The 24725-nt window shown below is 42.4% G+C and overlaps 1 protein-coding gene across 1 annotated transcript; it reads left to right on the top strand.

Annotated features, from left to right (window-relative positions):
• Positions 1-277: 277 nt before the first annotated feature.
• CLMP (CXADR like cell adhesion molecule) lies at positions 278-24442 on the top strand (the record flags this gene model as incomplete). Its single annotated transcript, XM_084249850.1, has 7 exons — positions 278-320; positions 1007-1164; positions 20730-20931; positions 21751-21918; positions 22410-22532; positions 23129-23270; positions 24142-24442. 7 exons carry the CDS (start codon positions 278-280, stop codon positions 24440-24442), a joined length of 1137 nt encoding a protein of 378 aa, XP_084105976.1.
• Between the last annotated feature and the right edge of the window lie 283 nt (positions 24443-24725).

Raw genomic sequence — 24725 nt, 5'->3', positions numbered from 1 at the left:
CTTGCACCTAGGCTGTTCCAACTTTGAAGTTGTATGATTCTGTTACATTGTGAAGGGCTTGAAAGAGATCATTTTTCACACTGAGCTTCTTTGTTACTATGTAAGGAGGGCTCCATCGTTAATGCACATTTTAAACACCAAACACAGCATATCTAGGATCCAGGTGAGGTTTCAGCATATCAATTTATCAGTCATTAATTCTGTAGCTTTAATAGTCAGTGGTGTCAGAGCCTAGGCCACTACTAAGGTGAGGTACTGTGATGAATAGGAAGTGAGCATGGAGTCCAAAGTTGCTGATGAATACTATTCTGGAAAAAAAGGTGAAAATAAAGAGTAAAGAAGGCCTGAAGTGGAACTGAGCTCCTATGGGCCAAAGAGATATTGGATGGATGGAGGGACAGGATCCAAACCGAGTATCTTAGAATGTCACTTTGGATAGAAAGAGTTGATTCATAGTTTTAAGCCATAGACTAGGAAACTACCAAGAATGTATGGACTGAAGTTGGGGGGGATAAATAAATGCTTGTGTTTCCCTGGGAGAAGTAGGAGCTACCTGTAAGAGCCGGTTGTTTGCGAGGCGTTCCTGAACTCACTTGGAGGCCTGGATGCTGACAGCTTGTCCCTAAGAAGGCTCTAAGGAATGAGCTGCTTTCTGGAGCCTGTTCTGGGGAGAATGCCAACCCCTGCCTTCCCTTTTGGTTTCTGTCCTTTGGAAGCCTCTAATAGTAGAGAAGAGAAAGATCAAATGACACAGTTGTTGACCTGAGTGATTTCATTGTTCATGAAAACCCAGTAAGGTAGGAAAGAAAGCCTTAGTAGAAGGGTAATTCTTGGGGGTTCAAGAAAGTACGATGGATTTAGTTAATGGAGGAACCGGTGTGAAACCCTGGGTCTTCATGTAATTCTGGTCTAGGTTTCTTTATCCAATAATTATTGGTTGTAACATTTGTTCCCTCATATTGTCATCCAATTTCTGCCTAACTCGTTAGTGGTTTTCCTGTTCCAGCTTCCTTCTATATTGGAACCTTGGGAACTCACACTGAGATCAAGAGAGTGGCAGAAGAAAAGGTCACTTTGCCTTGTCACCACCAGCTGGGACTCCCAGAAAAAGACACCCTGGATATTGAATGGCTGCTCACTGACAGTGAAGGGAACCAAAAAGTGGTAAGTAAATATCTGGCTAGAACCCCTACTCTACCACTCTTTTTTCTTTTTTCTTTTTCTTTTTTTTTAAGATTTGTGTATACAAGAAGTGGGGTACAGGCCAGAGGTGCGGAGGGAGGGAGGTATATGTGAGAAGATTCACCAGAGACAGAGTGGGGAGCAGAACAGGCAGATTGACTGAAATACACTGCTGAAAGGAGCAGCAGGTGAGACAGGAGAGGTCTCCTGCGCCATGTGGGTCACCTCCCTGTCCAGGGATCAAACTGCCGACGCTTTAGAGTGCTGACGCTTAACCCCTTGCACCACCAGGGAGGCCCACATTCTACCGCTTTTCCTCATCCTCCTACGTTTGCCTTTTTGAGGTGCTCCAGTCTTTCTCATTGGGTTGGAAAGGGCCAGAATTGCTTTCTCATCTGGATTACAGTTAAAGTCTCTCGATACAAAACTATACAGAAGAAAAGCTATTTAGGTTGTGAGGATAAGAGATTCTGTGTTCTTCAGGCAAGCAAGAAGTACTAGAAAGCCATCTGTCATTTGCTCAAAGAGGAAATGTGCACTATTAGTGTCTCCTAAGAGGGGAAATAACCTCAGCAGTTTGACTCCCTAGTTTCATGGGCCAGAACCCCAAACTGTACTGAGAAGCATGCTTCTCTTCCTCCTCTGAAACCACTACCACTTGCCTATCCTGAAGTTTTGCACCGTCACGACTTCTGGACTCTGAGATTGTGCAATATGACAGCATGTGATGCAGAGGAACAAGTGCAGGGCATGAATGGAAATGTTTAACACATAGGTAATGGGCCTGCAAAAGAATTGAGGCTGGTTCTAGAGTTGGAAAACACATCGCTGACCCTGGGTCTTCAATGTTCAGGTTGGTGGGACCGCCAGGGTCATCCACTGGTTTCCATATGCTTTTGGCATTCTGAGCAGAACTGTAGTGTTCTGTCTCCTGATGATCCACCTAGCCGGCCTTATTAGAGAATGAGAACTCAGTAACCCACTGTTATTTTCCTTTTTGCGCTGCTGCATTCAGCCACTGTACTTTTCCTCAACCTAGATTTCCTTAAAAAAAATCTATTACTTAGGGAAACTAACTTTAGAATTTCCTCTTTTTTCAGAGCTGTACATTTTTCCCTACTAAAAGGTGGAAAGTTGTTCTTTCCTCTCTACACTACTATATTAGTCTATACTACTAATTTAAATTTTTTTTTTAATAGAGGCATGTTTTATTTATTTATTTGTTTGTTCATACATGCACTGGGTACAGTCAGAAGCGCGGGAGGGTGAGAGAATTCACCAGAGCCAGAGCAGGGAGCAGAGCAGGCAGAAGGACTGAAGTACACTGCTGAGGGGAGCAGCGGGCAGCAGGAGAGGTCTGTGCGCCATGTGGGACCCTCCTGTGGTGGCCGGGGAGCAGCCGGGGATCGAACCGGCGCTGCAGAGGCTGCAGGCAGCTTCGCAACCCAGCGCTCAACCGCTGTGCCACCGGGGAGGCCCTATACTACTAATTTCAAAAGATGGTTTGTGCTGGGTGAAGCTAAGGTTTCCATTGAAAATACCTTTCAAGACATTGTTGGAGTTTAACCTGCTTGAATAGCTGCCGATATCACCTTGTTATTTTGATACTGCTTGTCATTTGTTCTCCTTATACTAAGATTCCCTCTGTTCTCTGGGAGCAAGGTCACCTTAACCTGAGCATGTTTCTTCCAGTAATTTCCGAGTCAACCCTGGACACAATGCTCTCAGTTCTGAATGAAGTAAACAAGAACCCATGCTCCCCTAAAAAAAATTCAGCAGTAACTGCATCCATCTAACTTCTATCCTTGTCTTTATTTAAAGAAAAAAAGAGGTGCTTGGTTAAATAAATAGCCAAGTGAATCTAGGGGTTAGGAAGTTAGTCATTGGTTAAAGAAAGCCACTGTGTGCCCTTAATCAGTCACAGTTTCCTATTTGTCTTCAATTAGCGCTCAAAGGTAAGAGTTATCATTTATTCAGTCTTTCAGGTTACATGAATTTAGTTGTACTTACTATATGCCCTGCTGGGCACTGGAATATAATAGTAAAGAAAACATCAGAGCCCCTGATGTCTTAGAGCTTATAGTGAAAAGACATTCAATAATTAAATAATAATAGAGAGCAATAAATATTAGCTACATGCTAGGCATAAGTCTCTTCAGCACACATTATCTCATTTAATCCTCATAACCAGGATTTTTTTAAAATTTATTTTTTAGAGATTTATTTATGCATACAAGAACTGGGGTGTAAGCCAAAGGTATGGAGGGGGGGGAGAGGATTCACCAGAGAGAGTAGGGAGCAGAACAAGCAGACCTGCTGAAATACACTTCTGAGGGGAGCAGCAGGCGAGACAGGTGAGGTCTGCTGAGCCACATGGGTTGCTTCCTGGCCGGCCAGGTATCAGACTTGTGCTGCAGTAGCTGGCAATAGCTTGATAGCGCTATGTCTTTAACCCGTGTGCTACCAGGGAAGCCCCCAAGATTTAGTTTTATTTATTTATGCATATAAGAACTGGGATGTAGGCCAAAGGTGTGGAAGGGAGGGAGGGGTGACGGGATTCACCAGAGATAGGGTGGGGAACAAAATAGGTGAATTGACTGACATACAGTGGTGAGGGGAGCAGTGGGCGAGATAGGAGAGGCCATGTGGGCCTGCTCCCTGGCCCAGGATTGAACTCATGCTGCAGTGGCTGGTGATAGCTTGATAGAGCTGAGACTTTAATCCCTGTACCACCAGCGAGGCACCCATAACCAGGATTATTAACCTCATTTTACAAATAAGGAACTAAGGCATGAATGCATATACAAAGTGAGAAAACTGCTTGAGGTCACCCATTTTGCATTTTGAAATCAGGCACCTTGACATCAGTACCTGGGCTGTTAACCATTAGCTATGTTACCTTCATAAATAATTTGAATTTTTGGCATGGGTATGTAGGAAATAAAATGTGGGGAGAAACTTCCAGACAGAACTAAATTATGTAAAGACCTTGATGCAGGAAAAAGCTTGGTGTTATTGTAAGTTCCAAAAGATCAAAAATCAATTTAATTTAGTATATTGTGGATTTCCACTATATACACTATCTATCAAGAAGGAGTTAGTTGGAGAGATAAATATATTAAGAGACTATTTCAGAACAGTAACAAATATCATGACAGAGATAAGCAGAGTGTTCTTGATGAATACAAAGGAGGAGCCACTGACCAAGAATAGTTGTAGGAGAGAAGTCAGGGGACCTCCTGGCTTCCCTGGGCTTCCTGTAATAAGGTATCTCAGATCTGAGTAAGTTATACAAGGCTCTGCCCTGCAGAAATCACAGGCTCACAGGCGCACACAGAATCCTGAGCACCCACAAGCCCCGGGGCAGGTGAAGCACAAAATATGAACAGCTGAGGCTGCAGAACCAGAACCTGGAAGATGTTGCCTGCCATACTAGGGTGCTTAGAATTTTTCCTATCGTGTTGTTAAATAACAGAAATCCAACTGAATTAAATTTTAAGATCTAGTTGGTTTTATTGAATGAATCACAGTAGCATCCCATCTAGCAAGTTAGAAAGGGACTCCCAGAAGCTATACAAAATGAAAGGTTTTTATTAGACAAAAAGAAGACAGGGCATCCCCGGTGGCACAGCGGTTGAGCGCTGGGTTGTGAAGCTGCCCGCAGCCTCTGCAGCGCTGGTTCGATCCCCGGCGGCTCCCTGGCCACCAGAGGAGGGTCCTGCATGGCACGCAGACCTCTCCTGCCGCCCGCTGCTCCCCTCAGCAGTGTACTTCAGTCCTTCTGCCTGCTCTGCTCCCCGCTCTGGCTCTGGTGAATTCTCTCACCCTCCCGCGCTTCTGACTGTACCCAGTGCTTGTATAAATAAATAAATAAATAAATAAATTTTTTTTTAAAAGAAAGAAAGAAAGAAAGAAAGAGGACAGGAAGGAATTACTAGGCAGAAAGAGGGAAGAAGGAATTATTTCAGGCTTAGGTAACTACGCGTGAAGAATGGAAAAAGATCTTGAGGTAGATTATCTCATTTTCCTTTGGGAAGTAGAAAAGATGAGCTCATTGGTGCTGACCAGAAAATTCTGTATTGGGTAGTAAGACGGCAGATTGTAACGGCAGGGGGCTTGAAAATATAGATGGACTCGGTATTATGCTTGGTGGGTTTAGTACAAGTGTCTCCGCTTTGGGCCAGTCATTTTCTTTTCTTTTTTTTTAAAGATTTTTTTTTTTATTATTTACACAAGCACTGGGTACAGTCAGAAGCGCGGGAGGGTAAGAGAATTCACCAGAGGCAGAGTGGAGAGCAGAGCAGAGCAGAGCAGACAGACTGATGAAATATACTGCTGAGGGGAGCAGCGGGCGCATCAGGAGAGGTCTGTGCGCCATGTGGGACCCTCGCCTGTTGGCCGGGGATCGAACCGGCATTGCAGAAGCTGCAGGCAGCTTTGCAATCCAGCACTCAACAGCTGCACCACCGGAGAGGCCCAGTCATTTTCTTTTTTAACAATGTAAGGAGTACTTGAAGGACTTTAGCAGTGAAAGGAACATATTTGCATTTTAGGGCAATCACTCTGGTACTGTGTGGCACACTGATTCAAGTAGATTCAAACAGAAGCAAGATCAGTTGAACAATTTCAGGCTAAAACTGAACAATAAGGCTTAAACTGTAGTCACAGTTGTTGGGATATCAAGAAAGCAATAACAAAAAAAGAAGGAAAAAAAGAAAGAAAGGAAGGGGGAGAGGATAAGAAATTTTTTTGTGAGTAAAGTTTTCCAAACTTCTTAGTTGCCAGGACGTTGGGAATGAGAGTGAAGGTAGCTAGGAAAGAAACTACAGGAAGGGTTGAAATAGATGTGGCACATAAGGTAGACTAACTAATGACTAGGTTCTGAAGAGGGGCTTTGGTTTTTGACCTAAGCAGAAATATGTTCATCCCTTTTATCTGGGAGACCCTGATGGACAGGGAGCATTTGGGGATGGCTAGGCTGTCAGTCTCAGAATAAATACTTAAATTAGCCTTGATAGCAGGGCCACTCAAACTCTGCAGCTTTCCTCCTGGTTCCAGGAAATGAGACCTAATTTCCAAAGTGATAGGAGCCCCCACCCCCAAGGTCAATCAGGATCACACAAGAGAAACCTTTACCCTCTATTTTTCAGATGGAGAAACTAGGACAGAGATGTCCCAATTCCCACCATGTGGCTCTTGAGCCACCCTTTCCCCTTTCTTTCCGAGCCAGAAAAATCCTGTTCTAAGCTTAGAGCAAGGAGATCTACCTCATTCATGGCCTATGAACAGCTTCATTCAAGTGCCATTCAAGGCCATCCCAGGATTACTATGTGGGGCATGGCTCAGCTGAGCAATTGCCAGAAAGTTGAGTAGATCCATCTGTTCCACACCAGTCCTAACAAATTGTCCTGCCTCCTCTCCCTAAAAATGTGTCCGAACAAGTCCATGGGACTGTCATAAGACAGTCCCATAACAGCTGCAATTCATTTAATTTTTAGCTTGTTTGCAAAAGGCTTAAATTTATGTTCATTGTCCTCCCATCACACTCCATAACAATTCCATCTTGGCATTACAGTTTCTAGAATTAAAAAAACAAAATAAAACAAAGAGACATGCAAGTGTCTGAGATTCAGTGTAGGTCTTAAAAAAAATTGAGCCAAATGGTAAGACTGTAATGGAGCCCTAGTCTGTGTCAGAAGTGTATATGTGAAATTCTTAGATTAAATAAGGGCTATTTAATTATATTAAGATTATTTTTGGACCTGTAAAGTCTCTGCTTTCCAAACCTGTTATATGGATATCTTTTTTCCCCTTCATTCAATATTAGGACAGGATCTGGGTGAATGAGAAGGAAAGCAATACATGAGGAAAGGCTGTGTTTACAGAAGGTGACCCTTGACCTTGATCTTGAGGCCTGTGTGTCCTCTTAGCAAAAAATAGGGAGAGGCATTCGGGAGGAGAAGACTGCTTGATCTAAGAAACACACAGGAGTACATTGTTCAGAACCAGGGGATACTGGGCTTCAGAACAAGGATATTCAGAGATGTGAGGCTCAAGCATTAGTCCACAGTGGGCACAGATGATGGGAGGCAGATGGAAGCATTTAGACAAGGGAACTTTGCTGTATAAATGTTTATATTGATTAATAGTCTTAGGGTACTGGGCAGGACAATTTTGGAATCCTTAGGGGCTTTCTTGAACCTGGAATCAACTTAATAAAAACCAATGATGGGAGCCTCTTTGGTGGCACAGGGGTAAAGTCTCAGCTCTATCAAGCTATTGCCAGCCACTGCAGCATGAGTTTGATCCCCTGCCAGGGAGCTAACCCACATGGCACAGCAGACCTCTCCTGTCTCTCCCGCTGCTCCCCTCAGCAGTGTATTTCAATCTGTCTGTTCTGTTCCCCACTCTGTCTCTGGTGAATCCTCACCCCCCACCCCTGCCTCCGCTGCACCTCTGGCCTACACCCCAGTTCTTGTATGCAAAAATAAATAAAAAACAATAAAAAACCCCAAACAACTAATGATGCTAACACTTGAATGTTTGAATGTTTAGTATCTCATTTCCACAAAACTCCTATGAAGTACCTTATCCTTGTTTTCCAGTTAAAGACCTTAGGTTTAGAAAGGTTAATTAATTGACCTGTCACCCAGCTCTAAGTGGAGAAACTCCCCAATTGAATGCAGACCATTTGAGGTTCCAGTCAGCGTGTCAACACTGTACTGCTAGAGTGGTGTTTTAAAATTAGGAACTAACGGTGGACTCTAAGCAACCAGATTTGTTTTTGTTTCATGTTAGCATACACTAGAAAATGTAGCGTATTATACAAAAATTGTTTCATAAAACCTGTTTCACTTACATATGTATATGCTATGTGCAAATTGGGATCTGAAGAAAAATGTACGTCTGAATGTGAGTCTGTTAAAAATGTTCCCAAGTTCCTGCCACAGTGCCCTTCTAGCTTCAAACCACACCTACAAAGGATGTCCAAAGTCAAATATAACTTTTAAGAATGTATCTTCTGCCATCAGTCCAAAGAGTAAAATGAATACGAAAGAAATCCCCAACTAAAAAGAGCCAATAACCCACAAAGCCCAATAAAGCCAGTAGTCCCTAAACATTACTCATCTCTTCACTGATTTTTAGGTTTAGAATCTCTTCATTGTACCGAGAATTTCACTTTTTTATTATTTTTATTTTCTACTTACCTAGGATTTCAAATTGACTTTCTTGTAAGTGATTACGTAGTTGGGGGAAATATGGAAAGGTCAGAAAGAAAGAAAATAACACTGAGCACCCAGTGTTTTGCGCTTACTTGCTCCCACCACATATGTTCATTCTTAGAGTGGAAATTGAGTTCTGCAGCTCCCAGCTTTTTCCTGTTGCTAATGTATTTCCTCTGTTCCCTATTGTGCTACCAGTTTGGCATTTCTAAATCTCCTCCCACCTTGCTCTGGAGTGTGCTACAGGATGTGGGGCCAAAAAAGGGGTCTCCCATTAACTTTTTTTTTTTTTAAAAGATTTATTTATTTATTTATTTAAGCACTGGGTACAGTCAGAAGCATGGGAGGGTGAGAGAATTCACCAGAGTCAGAGCAGGGAGCACAGCAGGCAGAAGGGGGGAGCAGCGGACGGCAGGAGAGGTCTGCCTGCCATGTGGGACCCTCCTGCGGTGGCCGGGGAGCAGCCTGGGATGGAACCAACGCTTCAGAGGCTGTGGGCAGCTTTGCAACCCAGTGCTCAACTGCTGCGCCACCAGGAGGCCCTCCCATTAACTTTTAAAACAGGCAAGTGCCCTATGGGAAGGAGAGGGCCTGTGATTCTACCTTTTCCTGGTCTGGGTCAAAATGGAGAGGCTTTAAGATGAATGCTAGAAAGCCTGTGGAATTATTTGCAAAACCAGACGTGCATTTTTCTAGGATAGAGTTCATAGGTTTTATCTGAGTGTGAGGAAAACAAAAAGCAGTGAAGGTGGAGAAGCAGTGACTCAGAAATGGTGCAACCACAGCCTGGCATACATGAGATTGGTTTTATTTTCAGATAATATTAGAATAGAACTCTTCCCAGCCTCAATGGGAAGTGCAGTTATTACTTAGAGAATCAAATAAAAAACAAAAAACAAACAAAAAATTTAGTGAATCCAGGAGGACCCCCAAGCCTACCCCACTCCACAGAATTCAACTGCACCTACCCCGGTTTCAGGTTAGGTTATATGTACTTACTTCATAGAAGGCACTCTGCAATATTTATTAAACAAGAGAATGAAAAGAAAATGGCCTTAAATCTAAGCAGATTATGTGGAGAATCACTTCCTTAATCTCTATCTTGTCTTAAATTTTGCACTGTATCAGCCTGCCATTTTTCTCTTGAATACAAGGAGTTGATATTTGTCAAGTGTTTAGAACAGTGCGTAGCACAAAATAAATGCCCCATATGTGTTTGATAGAGAAAAATCCCACTGCATAGATTCATTGTGTTGATGGATTTTCATTTCTACATTGAATTCACATTCCTAACCCAGACCAAGCATTGTGCTTAGCAGAGAAGTCACTGCAAGGTCATTGTGCCATTTCACGGACTGAAAGGTTCGGTGCGGTAAAGAAAAAGGAGAGCCAGGCTACATTTCTCAAAGGGAGGGAAAGTTTATTGCGCCCCGGGCGGACCTCACAGACCCAAGGCGGGGGTCAGTGGAGTCGCGCACGTTGTTAGGGGGAAGCAGGGTTTTATGGGGCGAGGAGAGGTCAGGTGGGTAGTTGGGCTCTTATGGCGGGAAAAGTTTGTAGGGCAGGTAGAGGTTCTTTGTCTGAGATGAGACTCGTAGGGGGAGGGGGGAGGCTCATTGTCTGAGTCCTCCAGGCAGGTATCCGCATTCCTGCCCCCCAGGTGGGCTTCCTGGTTGGCTCCTGCATTCTGGCTTCCTGCATGGACCTTTCACAGACATTATTTCTTAAATTCTTACTATAAACCTATGCAGTCCATGGAATAAGAAAGGCTATCCTAAATTTTTTTTTTTTTTAAGATTTATTTAATTTTGCATACAAGAGCTGTGGTACAGGCCAGAGATGTGGGAGGGGTGGGGGTTGAAGGATTCACCAGAGACAGAGTGGGGAACAGAACAGGCAGATTGACCGAAGTACACTGCTGAGGAGGGCAGCGGGCGAGTCAGGAGAGGTCTGCTGCGCCATGTGGGTTGCTCCCTGGCTGGCTGGGGATCGAACTCACACTGCAGAGGTTGTAGACAGCTTCATAGGTTGTGTCTTAACCACTTGTGCCGCCAGGGAGGCCCGGCTATCCAAAATTTCTAATACATAAGGAAAATTGGACTTTTAATTCATCACCAGACAACTTGGGCTCTAAATCTTTTAGACTTTAAATGGCATAGGTTCTTACCCAAGCTGGCTTTCGGAGCTGGAATCTGAGCCAAGATTGCTGCAGCTAAATACTTTCCCCTTATCCCTCCCTTGCCCCACCCTTCATGACTTGTGCATCAATTGAAAAGAATGTAGAAATTCAAGACAAAAAAAATCTGTTCAGTCAATTCTGGATTTTGAGTTGAAATCTTGCATTTCCTGTACTTTCCAGTATTCCTTAGTATGAGGTTGTTCAGGAGGCACCCTCCGTATGAAGCATGTGGTGGGGTGTGGTTGGGATGGAGAGGTTACGCTGAGGTAGGGAGAGATCCACTATTGGTATAATATTGAGGGGCATTCTATTCTGTTCTCTGGAAAGCTCTCCCCTCCTTTCCCAAATCACACTACTCTATTGAGGTTGCATATAACATTTCACTGAATCTTCTGGAAGAGAAGGTAGGAGAAAAAAGAGGGGTGTCATCCAGAGGTAAAATTGGGAATGTGAGCAAAACCAGGACAAGACTGCTAAGCAGGTCCTCCCTGGTGGCGCAAGGGGTTAAGACTCAACCTATAAAGCTATCCGCAGCCACTGGAGCACGAGTTTGATCCCCGGCCAGGGAGCTACCCATGTGGTGCAGCAGACTTATCCTGACTCGCCAGCTGTTCCTCTCAGCAGTGTATTTCCGTCAATCTGCCTGTTCTGTTCCCTACCCTGTCTCTGGTGAATCCACTCACCCCCCACACCTCTGGCCTGTACCCCAGTTCTTGTATGTATAACTAAATAAATCTTTAAAAAAAAAAAAAGAATGCTAAGCCATGTGAATTTTGAGAAATAAATCTCATTATTTATTTATTTAGTTATTTCCTGGGGCTATAAATGTGACTAGTACTTGACTTGTATAGTTCTTAAAATTTCAAAAAAATCTTTATTAAAATTTCATATGAATTTTACATGCAGAACAAATAAACAAACAAAATTACATGCAGAACAAATTAAATTACATGCAGAACAAATAAACAAACAAAAGAATGCTAAACCAAAGAGATCCAAGCTGAGACATTAATTTTACTCTAAGGCTGTTGACACTACTCTTGAGTTGTCATCTTTGCGTTTAGATAGCCACTCTTTGGAGCTTTTCTCTTCTTTATCCTCGATCTCTATATTCTTGCCCTCAGCAAGCTTATCCAGTCTCATGGCTTTAAAAATACCATCACATGCTTAAAATTCCTTAGAACAGGGGCATCCCCGGTGGCAAAGGTGGTTGAGCACCGCTCTGTGAAGCTGTCCACAGCCTCTGTAGTGTGGGTTCGATCCCGGCCAGCCAGGGAGAATCCCACATGGCGCAGCAGACCTCTCTGACTCGCCCACTGCTCCCTTCAGCAGTGTATTTCGTCAGTCTGCCTGTTCTGTTCCCTGCTCTGTATCTGGTGAATCGTCTCACTCTCTCATGTATCTGGCCTGTACCCCAGTTCTTGTATAAAAATAAATAAATCTTTAAAAAAAAAAATTCCTTAGAACATAATTCCAGTCCAGACCTCACCCCTGAGTGCATCAGACTCACATATGTAACTGCTTGCTCAACACCTCCCTTGGGTATCTAGCTGGTAGTCCAAATGTTGTGAGTTCAGAACTAAATCCTGATCCTCTTCCCCACCTACACACTCTGTTGTAGGATCGAACTCGCACTGCAGCAGTTTTGGACAGCTTCATAGGTTGTGTCTTAACCACTTGTGCCACCAGGGAGGCCCAGCTATCCAAAATTTCTAATACATAAGGAAAATTGGACTTTAATTCATCACCAGACAACTTGGGCTCTAAATCTTTTAGACTTTAAATGGCAAAACCGCTTCCCCTCTCAGTTGATGTTAAGTCCCTCCTTTCCATAGGCTGGTGCCAAAAATCTGAGTGTCTCTGACTCCTCTCTTTTTTCTCACACCACATATATACGTTTAAGTAAGGTGGCCTTTTGGGAAGTCCAGTTGGTTCTGTCTATAGAATACATTCAGAATCTGATCACTTCTTTTCTCTGCCTCTGCTAGGGCCCTCCAGGCAGGGTACCTCTGCCTAACTTCTACTTCAATAACCTCCTATCTGGTTTTCCTGTACCACTCTTGGTCTCCTACAGCCTCTTCTTATAACAAATCATTTTGTAATATTCTTCTGCTCAAAAATCTTATAATCACCCCCACTTCCCTCAGAATAAAAGGCATCATCCCCACAGTGAGTCACAGATCCTATGTGAGCTTTAGATCCTCTGGGCTCATTCCAGATACCTGGTCTCTCTGCTCTTCCATATACATGCCAGCCACTCTCTGACTTTAGGGCCTTTGTATTGGCTTTTTCCTCTACCAAGAACTTTTCCCCCTAGGCAGTTACAAGGCTAGTTCCAAGGCTCCTTAAGCACTTGCTTTCTGTGACCTTTGCCTTAACCACCTATTTAAATTGCAATCCCCTGGTGGCCTAGGGGTTAAGTCTCAGCACTATCACCACTGAGGCCTGTGTTTGATCTCCAGCCAGGGAGCTAACCCACATATGATGCAGCAGACCCCTCCTGTCTCTGCTCCCCTCAGCAGTGTATTTCAGTTGATCTGCCTGTTCTGTTCCCCACTCTGTCTCTGGTGAATCCTCTCACCTCGCCCCCACACCTCAGGCCTACAGCCGAGTTCTTCTATGAAAAATAAATAAAAAAGGCAGCAGTCCTTCTGCCCACCTGTGCCTATGCAGGTGCTTCCTTTCACCAACTCTCTCCTGCAGGGCAACAGCCTTCCTTCCTGCCCATGACCTGTACTATGCCGGGACTTTTCTTCAATGACCTTCAGCAGAGGCAGCTCTCCTCAAGGCCACTGCCTGAAACCATACAGGCCTCTGTCAGCAAACATGTCCCTTTCAGGGCAGCTCTCCCTTCCCCACTTGTGTTTATGCAAATGTCTTTTGCTCTTCTGTCCCGTTTCTAATAAACCTATTATTTAAATACAAAAAAAAGAAAAAGAAAAATATAAATAAATTGTAATCCATCCTCCTGCCCTATCACCCCCTTCCCTGCTCTATTATTTTCATAGTATTTCTTGCTGTCAAGATGTACCATCCAGCATTCTTCTATTTGTTCTTTCTCATGGCTAGACTATATCCTCCTCAAGGGCTGAGATTGTTACATGTCATGTTCATTGCTCTTTCTAAAGCACTTACAATAGGACTGGTACATGGTCATGGTAGAGGCTCAGAATTTGTTGAATAAATGACTGTTATCTTGAATCTCTTTAGCCTCACATTCAAGTGTAGTCTTTGCTGACATTTCTCTTACCTCTGGATGACAACCTTTCTTCCTTCTACCCTCCTTCCATCTCCTAAATATTCTCTAACCTAGCCATGCTTGCCAATTTGCTAGAAAATGCCTTTGAAGAGCTCACCTTAGTTTCTAGAGCAATTTGATCATGCTGTCCAGTGGAATGACCCAATCCCCCCTCCACCTCTCACCCCAGGCAGAAGAAAACACTGTGGAACCTGTGCACCTCCCTGTAGCCTTCACATTCTCTAAGTTAGGGAGGGACTCAGACTCAGTGAGTTGAACTGTGACACCAAAGTAGCAGGGAGTGGGGCAGAGGGAGCAGCCTTCCAGAACTGTCATTCCCTTCATTATCATACCAATAGAGAATCTCCATCCAGACTGAACATGTGCCCCACCCCCCACAGCTACAGTAAGGAGATACCTCCTGACCTTCATGATTAGAGATCAAGTTTTCTGGAGGTGAATTAAGGTATAATTTTCCTCAGGTATTTCTTTCCCATGGAAATAGAATCCAATTTGTAGAACACTGATAGCGATGCCCACATTTCTTCTCCACAGAGATGCAAATTGTTCCTGCTCATAGATACAAGTGAATTTTATCTGAAGGAGAATGTAATCTTTTTTAGTCCAGTTTGAACCAGTTGTAATATCTCTGAGTTTCCATCATTAAATAATGAGTTCAGTAAAATCTTTGACATGTTTGTTCTCTTTGTATATCAGATTTTACCTCTAAAAAGTCCTTTAAAGCTATAGGGGGGGCCTCCCTGGTGGTGCAAGTGGTTAAGACACAACCTATGAAGCTGTCCACAACCTCTGCAGTACGAGTTCGATCCCCAGCCGGCCAGGGAGCAACCCACATGGCGCAGCAGACCTCTCCTGACTTGCCCACTGCTCCCCTCAGCAGTGTATTTCAGTCAGTCTGCCTGTTCTGTTCCCCACTCTGGTTGTCATCCAGGATTCACCTGTCTCTGGTGAATCCTCTCACCCCCCACATCTCTGGCCTGTACCCCAGTTCTTGTATGCATAAATAAATAAATCTTTAAAAAAAAACTGTAGGGGAGGAAAATAAAAATCCCCCTCTATCTTCCAAGCTTCTCTAACCAGGACACTGTAAATTAGACTGAGAAAATTAACAAGAGTAAAACAAGGAAATTTATGAATGCTATATAATGAGACACATTGGAGCACCAAAAGATGAAGACCTCAAAAGAGTGGTTAGAACTCAGGTTGTAGACAACTAATTTAGTAGGGAAAGAGAGAGGGATAAAGGGTCCTTATGGAAAATCAAACGACTTTGGGGGAAGATAAATGTATGAAAAATGTATTCTCTGATATGATAAATGTATTCTCTGGACCCTCTAGAAAGTACACAAGAGGGGTCCTAGTTTGTGATAAGGTCTGCCTGGGTATGGTGTTGACTTCTAGTCATCTAGAGGAGATTAGAATGACTCTGGGAGAGGGGACTGTGGGCACTTAAATTTTTTTGAGAGACGCAACTTTTAGGCCTATAGGAGTTTCAGGAACTCATCTGCCTTTAGCTTAAATTAATTGTTATGCATATGTAAAGTGGCATATTTTGGCATGACATATTCTGGTCTCCAAGAACACTTACTAAACCTTATTTCTTTGTATTGCTGTTATCATCTCGAGCACAGGAGTATAGAGTGTTTTATGTAACTGTTTATTGAAAAAGGACTTTGGAGTTGCAAAACAGCCTGGCCCAAGATGATCAAGGGCAGCAAACATACATAAAATCAGAATGCTCTAATGATCTCTTGGACACTGCCCAGCGTTATAGAAAGGGGACTTGGCAATCTGGTCAGTCTTGCGCAATTTCTCCTCACATAAAAATGGTGCAAAAAAATGTTATGAATGAGAACTAAGAAGAGACTATTCTTGGTCTGAATGTCATATCAAGGGAGGTTTCATGAGGAGTTAATAATCCTCGCACACTCCGCATACCTGGCCTGTACCCCAGCTCTTGCATGTATAAATAAATAATTTTTTTTAAAAAAATCCGAAGGTATGCGGAGTGTGCGAGGATTCACCCGAGACAGAGGGGGGAGCAGAACAGGCAGACTGACTGAAACACTCTGCTGAGGGGAGCAGTGGGCGAGACAGGAGCCGTCTGCCTCACCATGTGAGTTTCTTGCTGGCCAGCTGGGGATCAAACTTCTTGCACCACCAGGGAGGCCCTGATTTTGGATTTAAAAGAAAGAATAGGATTCCTTATGGAGAAAAGGGAATCACTAAGTGGAAAAATGCAGTGGGTACAGGCATGTGAATACAAAGAAAGTGCTCATGTTACAGAAAAAGATCACCATAATCTGATAGCACCAGGTAGATGAGGGGAGCTAAATAGGAAAGACAAATACCCTATGATTTTGTTCATATATGGAAGATAAAGAAAAACCAAATGAAAAAATAACTAAATCACTAAATGAATAAAAACTCTTAGATTCAGGGAAGAGAATGGTGGTTGGGGTTAGGTGAAATGGGTAAAGGGAGTCAATCGTTCAGTGGTGAATGGAAACTAGATTTTTGATGGAGGATATGATGTACTATATACAAATGTTAAAATACAATGCTTACACCTGAAATTTACATGTTATAAACCAATGTTATGTCAATAAAAAATTTTAAATAAGTTAATAGGAAGTCAATTGGGAAGGTAATACAGAAGTCATTTTGAGGACCTTAGACGGAATCTGGTCATCAGTCAGAGGTTGTGGGAAGCTTTAAAGGTTTGAATTAGAAAAGAACTAGTGTGAATTTTACATGACTATCAATTTAGTAGCACTATGAAGGGTGGACTGGAGAGGCAAAAAAAAAAAAATACAGGAAATATGAAATATGCTGGAAATATGAAACAGGAGCTCAAAAGTATATAGGGGATAAAGACAGAAGAATTACCACAATAGGGGTGTTGGGCCAATGAGTGGGCAAAATTCAAATACTGAAAATATTTTTTTAAGTATATTGTCAGTTAAAGTGTTTACCTTAATTTTACTCTCTGCTTGCACTTATTTTACCCCAACAAGACAGCCCCTAGGGTGGGAACAGTATCATGTTCCTGCTTGTCTTCCAGTTCCCTGCACAGTACCTGGCATGTGAGCTCAACAAATATTTTCCAAAGAAAGAGAACGTGCAGCGCCTCCCGGGTGGTGCAGGCAGTTGACTGCATCACTGTGAATCTGTCCGCAGCCTCTGCAGTGTCGGTTTGATCCCATCCAGCCGCGGAGCAACCCACATGGCATGGCAGACCTCTCCTGTCTCGCCCGCAGCTCCCCTCAGCAGTGTATTTCGTCAGTCTGCCTGTTTGGTTCCCCACTCTGTCTCTGGTGAATCCTCTCACCCTCCCGCACATCTGGCCTGTACCCTGGTTCTTGCATAAATAAAATAAATCTTTAAAAAAAAAAAGAAAGAAAAGAAAAAGAAAGAGAACGTGCAGAGGAAGGAGAAAGGGAGAGGAGGTAAAAGCAATATGGACAAGTTTTGATACAATGGAGAACTGGTGGACATTTTATTGGATGGATTCACATTTTTTCAGGAAGTATCTGATAAGTTGCAGAGCATCACAGGATTGAGGATAGGGTTAAGGACTTAAGTAGAGTGAAGCAGTTTGGAACAGCTGTGTCAGAAATGTGCTCAGGAGACTCTCATAGGCTTATAAGCCTTTTTTTAGAGCTGTTCTGTATATCTGGAATGCTCCCTCCAGCCATCTCCTCCCTGCCTCATTTGTCTCTTAGTCTACTCAACTTTCAAGGCCTAACTTAAATGCTCCTAACAAAATTTTCTGGGACATTCTGACACTATTGCAACTTAATTATTCCTTTTTTTATGTTTATGCTCCTCACCTTGTTAATCTCATTAGATTATAAATTATTTGAAGAAGAAGATTTTATCCATTTGAATAGCGTCCTCCTGCCCTTATGAGAAAGTCACTCAAAAAATGTTTGCTGATGTGTAAATCATGGGAATTTAAGAATATGATTGCTGAGTGGCCTGAAGAAAAAGGCATCTTTTTTTGTAACTCACAGGATTGGGTGATGGACTAAGAGAACCCAGGGAAAGATTGAAGAACTAAAGGTTGCGATGCAGGCAGATGAAAATTCAGTAAAATCAAGACTATTTTTGAGGTTGGGGAAATTTAAATGTTGGTCTCCCTACCCAGGAAAACAAAGACATTAGGCTCATGTGTATTTTATGGAAGGAACAGACATAATTTTTCCCCACCTCAATTTTACTAATTCACCAAGGCAAAACAGAAGAGTCAAACAAGGTAGCCCTCAGTATCAGAACTGAATTTTAACCATTAATTTCTATTCCTCCTTAACTCTCTAATCCCCTCATTTGGACTCTGAGCCTTTGTAAGAATAAAAAAAGGTTTTCAGTTTTACTTTTTCCTCCTACACTTCCAAATTTTCTGGAAGAGCAGTGAAATGAAACAAGCAAGAATAATGATGTAAACAAGAACAATGGACTAGGTGCTTTAGATTGTGTCTTTTTCGTTCACCTAAGACAGAAGGAATGATTTCTCGTACACGTATTACATTGAGCCACACCAAGGACAGCACTATTCCTGAATGTCACAGACCCAGGGCAAAGGTACCATAAAGGGCTCTTGGTATGAGCAAAGTAGGTTTCTCAAATGTGGTCATGACAATCAGATGGCAATGGATGTTATAGAACCATTGAGACGCATTCTAGACAGTAGCCTCCAGTCCAACAATCTCCTTCAGTGGCATTGGCCTCCAGCAGTCCTAGTTGCTGCTCCAGTGGCTTCCTTGAATGTATAAGCTAGCAGTTTACTTTGACCTTTGCTTCATCTTTCTTCTTTTGCAGATTGCACAAAGCAAAATTCAGCTGAGTAAATTTAAAGATCTAATTGACTTTATTAAATGATTTATGAATCACTTATGATTCATAATAATTGATTTATGAATCAAGTAGAAAGGTGCTCCAAAGAATTATACAGTAGGTTTTTCCACAGAAAGGAGCTGCGAAAATAGAAAGGGAGGGTTATTTCAGGCAAGGTCACCTTCCTACAGGAGAAGAAAGGTCTATCAGGTGTATTAACTCATTAGTGCTGATCAGGTAATTCCATATTGTCAGGGTAAAGGTTATATTTCTGGGAGAGGCTAGAATGCAGTTATGTTATGTATTAAATCTTTGTTTGATAACACAAGGCTTAGCATAAGTGACTCCATTTTGGACCTGTTTTCTCTTTTTTAATAAGATGGATCGGTTCAAATCTTGTCTTTGCTACCTGTCTCTGAAATCGTGGTAATAGCCATTTGGAAAAGTCATGTGAGAAATAAACAGGAGGGCCTCCCCAGTGGTGCAGCAGTTGAGCGCTGGGCTGCAAAGCTGCCCACAGCCTCTGTAGCACGGGTTCAATCCCTGGCCACCGGCAATGGTGCACAGACCCCTCCTGCCACTCCCGCTGCTCCCCTCAGCAGTGTACTTCATCAGTCTGTTTGTTCTGCTCCCCGCTCTAGCTCTGGTGAATTCGCTCACCCTCCCGTGCTTCTAACTGTACCCAGTGCTTATTTAAATAAATAAATCTTTTTAAAGAGGGAGAGAGAGAGAGAGAGAGAGAGAGAGAGAGAGAGAGAGAGAGAGAGATAAATAAGATTTAATTCACACAGCACAGGGGTGTAGTGCATTTTGTAACTCAAATACAAGTGGTAGAAAATACAAAGGTTGGTTTGCAAAAGGGAAAGGTAGTTACCCCCCAAACCTTACCCTCTATTCACTTAGTTTTTTTCAGTCAACTCTTGATACCATTGTTGTGCATTTTCTTTTTATTTATAAAGATTTATTTTTATCTATTTATGCATACAAGAACTGGTGTATAGGTCAGAGGTTTGGGAGGTGAGAGGATTCACCAGAGACAGAGTGGGAAGCAGAACAGGTGATTCTACTGAGATACACTGCTGAGGGGAGCAGTGGGCAAGACAGGAGAGATCTGCTGCACTATGTGAGTTTGCTCCCTGGGTGGGTATCAAACTCATGCTGCAGTGGCATGATAGCTTGACAGCACTGAGACTTAAACTCCTGCGCCACCAGGGAGGCCCAGTGGTACATTTTCTACTTTCCTGGAGTTAGCTCTGTGATCTGGAGCATATAACTGAAATTTAAAATTCCTTACCCATAAAATGGAATGGTTCTGAGCGTTTAATAAAATAATTACTATTTTATAATTAAAATACTACACAAATAAGAGTGTTAACCATTCTTAAAGAAGCAAGGCCAGGATATTGTAATTTTAACCTTATTTAGACCATATTTAGAGGTCTCTTGGACCCTTAGAATCAGCCCCAGGTTGGATTATATCTCCTATTATATCCCCTTTGTTCCATTATAGTTCTCATCTTGATGTTGTGAGGACACAAAGGAAATCCTCCCATACCCCTCTGGGTTCTTGTAGCCCAGCAAATAAGCCGGCATTAGAGAGATTGATAAGAAGAAAAAAGTTTAATAATAAAATGTATCTCCCCTGTATTGAGAGGAGAGAACCCAGCGTGACTGAGTAACTCACCCATGTGACTTTAGATGCCATCTTAAATAACCTTACTAAGTAAGGGAGGCTGGGGGAAGAATGAGTAAATTTATTTGGGGATTTCACTGGGGAAAGTACAGCCACCACAAGGTGTGCACAATTAGTTCTGCCTTCTCCATTGAAAAGAGATAATTTGATTAGGTCTTCTTGGGAGAGTCCCTTACAGAGAGGAGTTTACATACAAATTTCAACAGCACTTCCACTTAGCCTTCAGAACTCTTCCCAGGAGATAAACCTTGAACCAAAGACATGTTTTGGGTGGGAGAGTTTTGCTCCCTTACTGCATCAATAGGAAAGAAAGACTGAGAATCAAACTGGTTGACTTTGCCCTGGTCTGCCCTACAGGTGATCACTTACTCCAGCCGACATGTCTACAATAACCTGACAGAGGAACAGAAAGGCCGAGTGGCCTTTGCTTCCAATTTCCTGGCAGGAGATGCTTCCCTGCAGATTGAGCCTCTGAAGCCCAGTGATGAGGGCCGGTATACCTGCAAGGTGAAGAATTCAGGGCGCTATGTTTGGAGTCATGTCACCTTAAAAGTCTTAGGTAAGACAGCCTGCCAAGGTATTTAAGCCTAATTTTTATTAATAAGATATGTGAGGGATTGACATATGCATCATAGTGATACAAAACTTCTCATTCACTTTGTATTGGACTTTCAGATCACCTAGTCCAGTTCTCTGGAAAAATTATGTAAGTTCTATACATTAGCCATAATGAAAGAAGAAAAAAAAGGACTATTTTCTATGGAAAGAGTTTAAATCTTTATTTTAATATTAAATTTTTTTTTATTTTTTACATCGTTGTTCGTGATACCTTTATATTTAAGGTAAATATCCCAGATGTGATTCAAATCCAATTGTTTTTTGACAGCAAGAGCTACTAAATTCTACTTAATTACTTACAAATTAATGAACTTCTATTCCAGTTTCAGTATTAGTAAAACTACATTGAGCTTTCCTAATATTTCCAAGTAAACAGCAGTGTCTCTTATTTAAGAAAGGATGAGTTTCTTAGGCAGCTTCTGAAAATTGTAACCGCACCACTGGAAGCAGCTGGATTTGTGTGTGGAGATAGGCGTATTTCTGGGGGAGATATAAAGCATGTAGGCTATTGAATAGCAAAAGGCTATTGAATTTCCATAGAAAAGCTGACCATAAGAAAATGGTTCCATTTTTTCATTTCTAGACTTACCTAATGAAGGCCTCAAAAAATTTCACTGGCAATTCCCAACATTTCTCTCCAGTGGAAATTTTTAGTAAAAGGTGAAAGATTTATTCAATCTGAAGAGAAACAAAGAACCCATTTCTACCATGAAATCTGTTCTTGGGGGATCTTTGAATCACTACTACTTGTTTTTGCCAGTGAGACCATCAAAGCCCAAGTGTGAGCTGGAAGGAGAGCTGACAGAAGGAAGTGACCTGACCTTGCAGTGTGAGTCATCCTCTGGCACAAAGCCCATTATGTATTACTGGCAGCGAATTCCGGAGAAGGAGGGAGAAGATGAACATCTGCCCACCAAATCTAAGATTGGTAAGTTATCTTCCTACCCATCCTGAGACAGCAGGACGGCACTCTGCCACGCATTCACACCTGGCTTCGTTAGCAACTTGCCATGTGGCATTAAATACACTCCTGAATCTCTTTGAACTTTTATTTTTCATACATATATTGGGACAGAAAAATCTGTTTTTCTTTCTCCAAAGGGTATGTATAAGTGGTGAAAGACATTAGGAAGAAATGTACTATATTTCTAATTATCTTGTTTAGTATCCCTTAGATACTATCTTTTATAACTTTGGAGGTTGCACTGCAATTTTAAAGAATTTATAATTTACCTTTCTTCCTACATTCTAAAAATTTAAAATTTCCTACATTCTAAAAATTTAAAAAGGGATCTTTTTCTACCATCTCATTCTTACTTAGTTGTATTGGACAATCTTAGGGAAATGATGTAATAAAGTAAATGATAAATACAGACCCTGTCCCTGAGGGGGCTGCAGTCATTCTCTTTGTTTGCATAGACTACAACAACCCTGGACGTGTCCTGCTGCAGAATCTTACCATGTCCTCGTCTGGACTCTACCAGTGCACCGCAGGCAATGAGGCAGGGAAGGAGAGCTGTGTGGTGCGAGTGACTGTACAGTGTAAGTATCCAAAAGGCTGGTTGTTTTTACATTGCGGTTCAGTGTAAAACACTTCTAGTCATGAGTCAGGGTAAGGTCAATGTCAAAATCTTTATTTCCAGAAGAATGTGGCTATCACTAAAATAAATTTAGTTGTTGCAAGGGCCACTCAACTGTTATAAAGCTCACCCTGTATTTACAAACATGGGAATATACCAACCCCATAAAGAAATTTTATTATATCCACCAGGAAACCAAATGTAAATTTCCTTTATAAATCTAAATCTAGGGGTAAGTTCTACTCTGTTTTCAGAGCTCCCCTTTTGACCTCTGGGCTATATTATTTTAATATAATCACTTAAAATAAACCTAAGGTCAAAAGAGGCATATTTTGGGGTAGCATATATTACTACCCTTCAGTATCAAAAGGGATAGTCATGCACCAAAAGCAGTAAATGTGGAATTCAGAAAGGTAGATATAAAGATCTGGAAATACTTATCTTGATCAGGGCTTATGTGATTTAAATTCATGTGTTTCCTAGGTTACATTAGATGTTATTTCAATTCATGTGTTTCCTAGCTTATGTTAGGTTTTACTTTTGTTTCTGAGAAAACAGATGTACAAAGCATAGGCATGATTGCAGGAGCAGTGACAGGCATGGTGGCTGGAGCTGCGCTGATTTTCCTCTTGGTGTGGCTGCTGATCCGGAGAAAAGACAAAGAGAGATATGAGGAAGAAGAGAGACCCAATGAAATTCGGTAAACATCCCTTCAAAATCCTTTCTAGGGTCTCCCCGGTGGCGCAGCGGTTGAGCGCTGGGTTGCGAAGCTACCCTCATCCTCTGCAGCGCCGGTTCGGGTCCCACATGGTGTGCAGACCTCTCCTGCCACACCCGCTGCTCCCCTCAGCAGTGTGCTTAGTCTGGCTGCCTGTTCAGCTGCCTGCTCTGGCTCTGGTGAATTCTCTTACCCTCCTGCGCTTCTGACTGTACCCAGTGCTTATATAAATAAATAAATAAATCTTTAAAAAAAAAAATCCTTTCTAGTAGACTTCCTTTCTAGGGCCAGTTCCATTAACAACCAGCCCACAAAATTTTCCCGTTCCTCTTAAACGTGAATTTGTTAAAAGATTATGCTGGCAGGTAAGGAGACCCAGCCTAGGGACAGGTTTGGTTTAACTTGACTTTATTGTGAAACCATCCTCAACAGGGACTTAAAAGATCAACTTTACATTATTTTTGATTCACTTCAGAATCAGTTTCTGATTCACTTCCTTCCTGTAAAGGAATGTCAATAAAATATGGAATGGGCATAGTCTGTGGCAAGGAAAGGTTTTACATAGACAAATCCCAAAATAGGAGAGTGCTGTCTATACCACCTTAAGGAGTGAATGCTTATCTTCCCAGAGTAATAGGGTTGACTGCTGGGCTAAGAAAATATAAATTTTTCTAAGCAAAGCATTAAGGCTCAGGAAATGGGGAAATTGCTATTCTTGTAAATGGCTGTGTTCCAATAGTATTGTTTGAGTTCACAGCTTGAGGAATTTATTGAGAAACCTCAGGAGTCAACCACAGTGGAAACTATCCCAATTCTGCCAGTATTAACATTTCTTTCTGTTTTTTCTCTTTAGAGAAGATGCCGAAGCCCCAAAAGCCCGCCTTGTGAAACCTAGCTCCTCATCCTCAGGCTCTCGGAGCTCACGCTCTGGTTCTTCCTCCACTCGATCCACAGCAAACAGTGCCTCACGCAGCCAACGGACACTGTCAACGGAAGCAGCACCCCAGCCGGGGCTGGCCACCCATGCATACAGCATAGGGAGGCCAGAGGTGAGAGGTTCTGAACCAAAGAAAGTCCACCATGCCACCCTGACCAAAGCTGAAACTACATCCAGCATGATTCCCAGCCAGAGCAGAGCTTTCCAAACTGTCTGAATTAGAGAGGACTTGACTTCCATGCTTTCCTAGGAGTCAGGATCTTAGGACTCTTCTAGTTATTGAAGCTCAGTCACCAGCACGCAACCTCCTTGAACCAGAAGAGTGGTCATTGAAGAAGCTGCAAGCATTGCATGGAGCAGATTGAGACGAATGCTTTCCTGTGTGACACCAAACAAGAGAAAGTATATAAACTAATTGTCTTCAAAAAGGCATCTCATTGTGCCTTTAGACCAGAGTGGGGAGAAGGGGGGTGGGGGTGTCCAAATTTGTGTATTTGTTG

The sequence above is a fragment of the Talpa europaea genome (genome assembly GCF_964194135.1).
Source record: "Talpa europaea genome assembly, chromosome: 12".
In the NCBI taxonomy this organism is placed as follows: domain Eukaryota; kingdom Metazoa; phylum Chordata; class Mammalia; order Eulipotyphla; family Talpidae; genus Talpa; species Talpa europaea.
The sequence above is the reverse complement of the archived record's forward strand: the minus strand, read 5'-3'. Positions and strand labels throughout refer to the sequence as shown.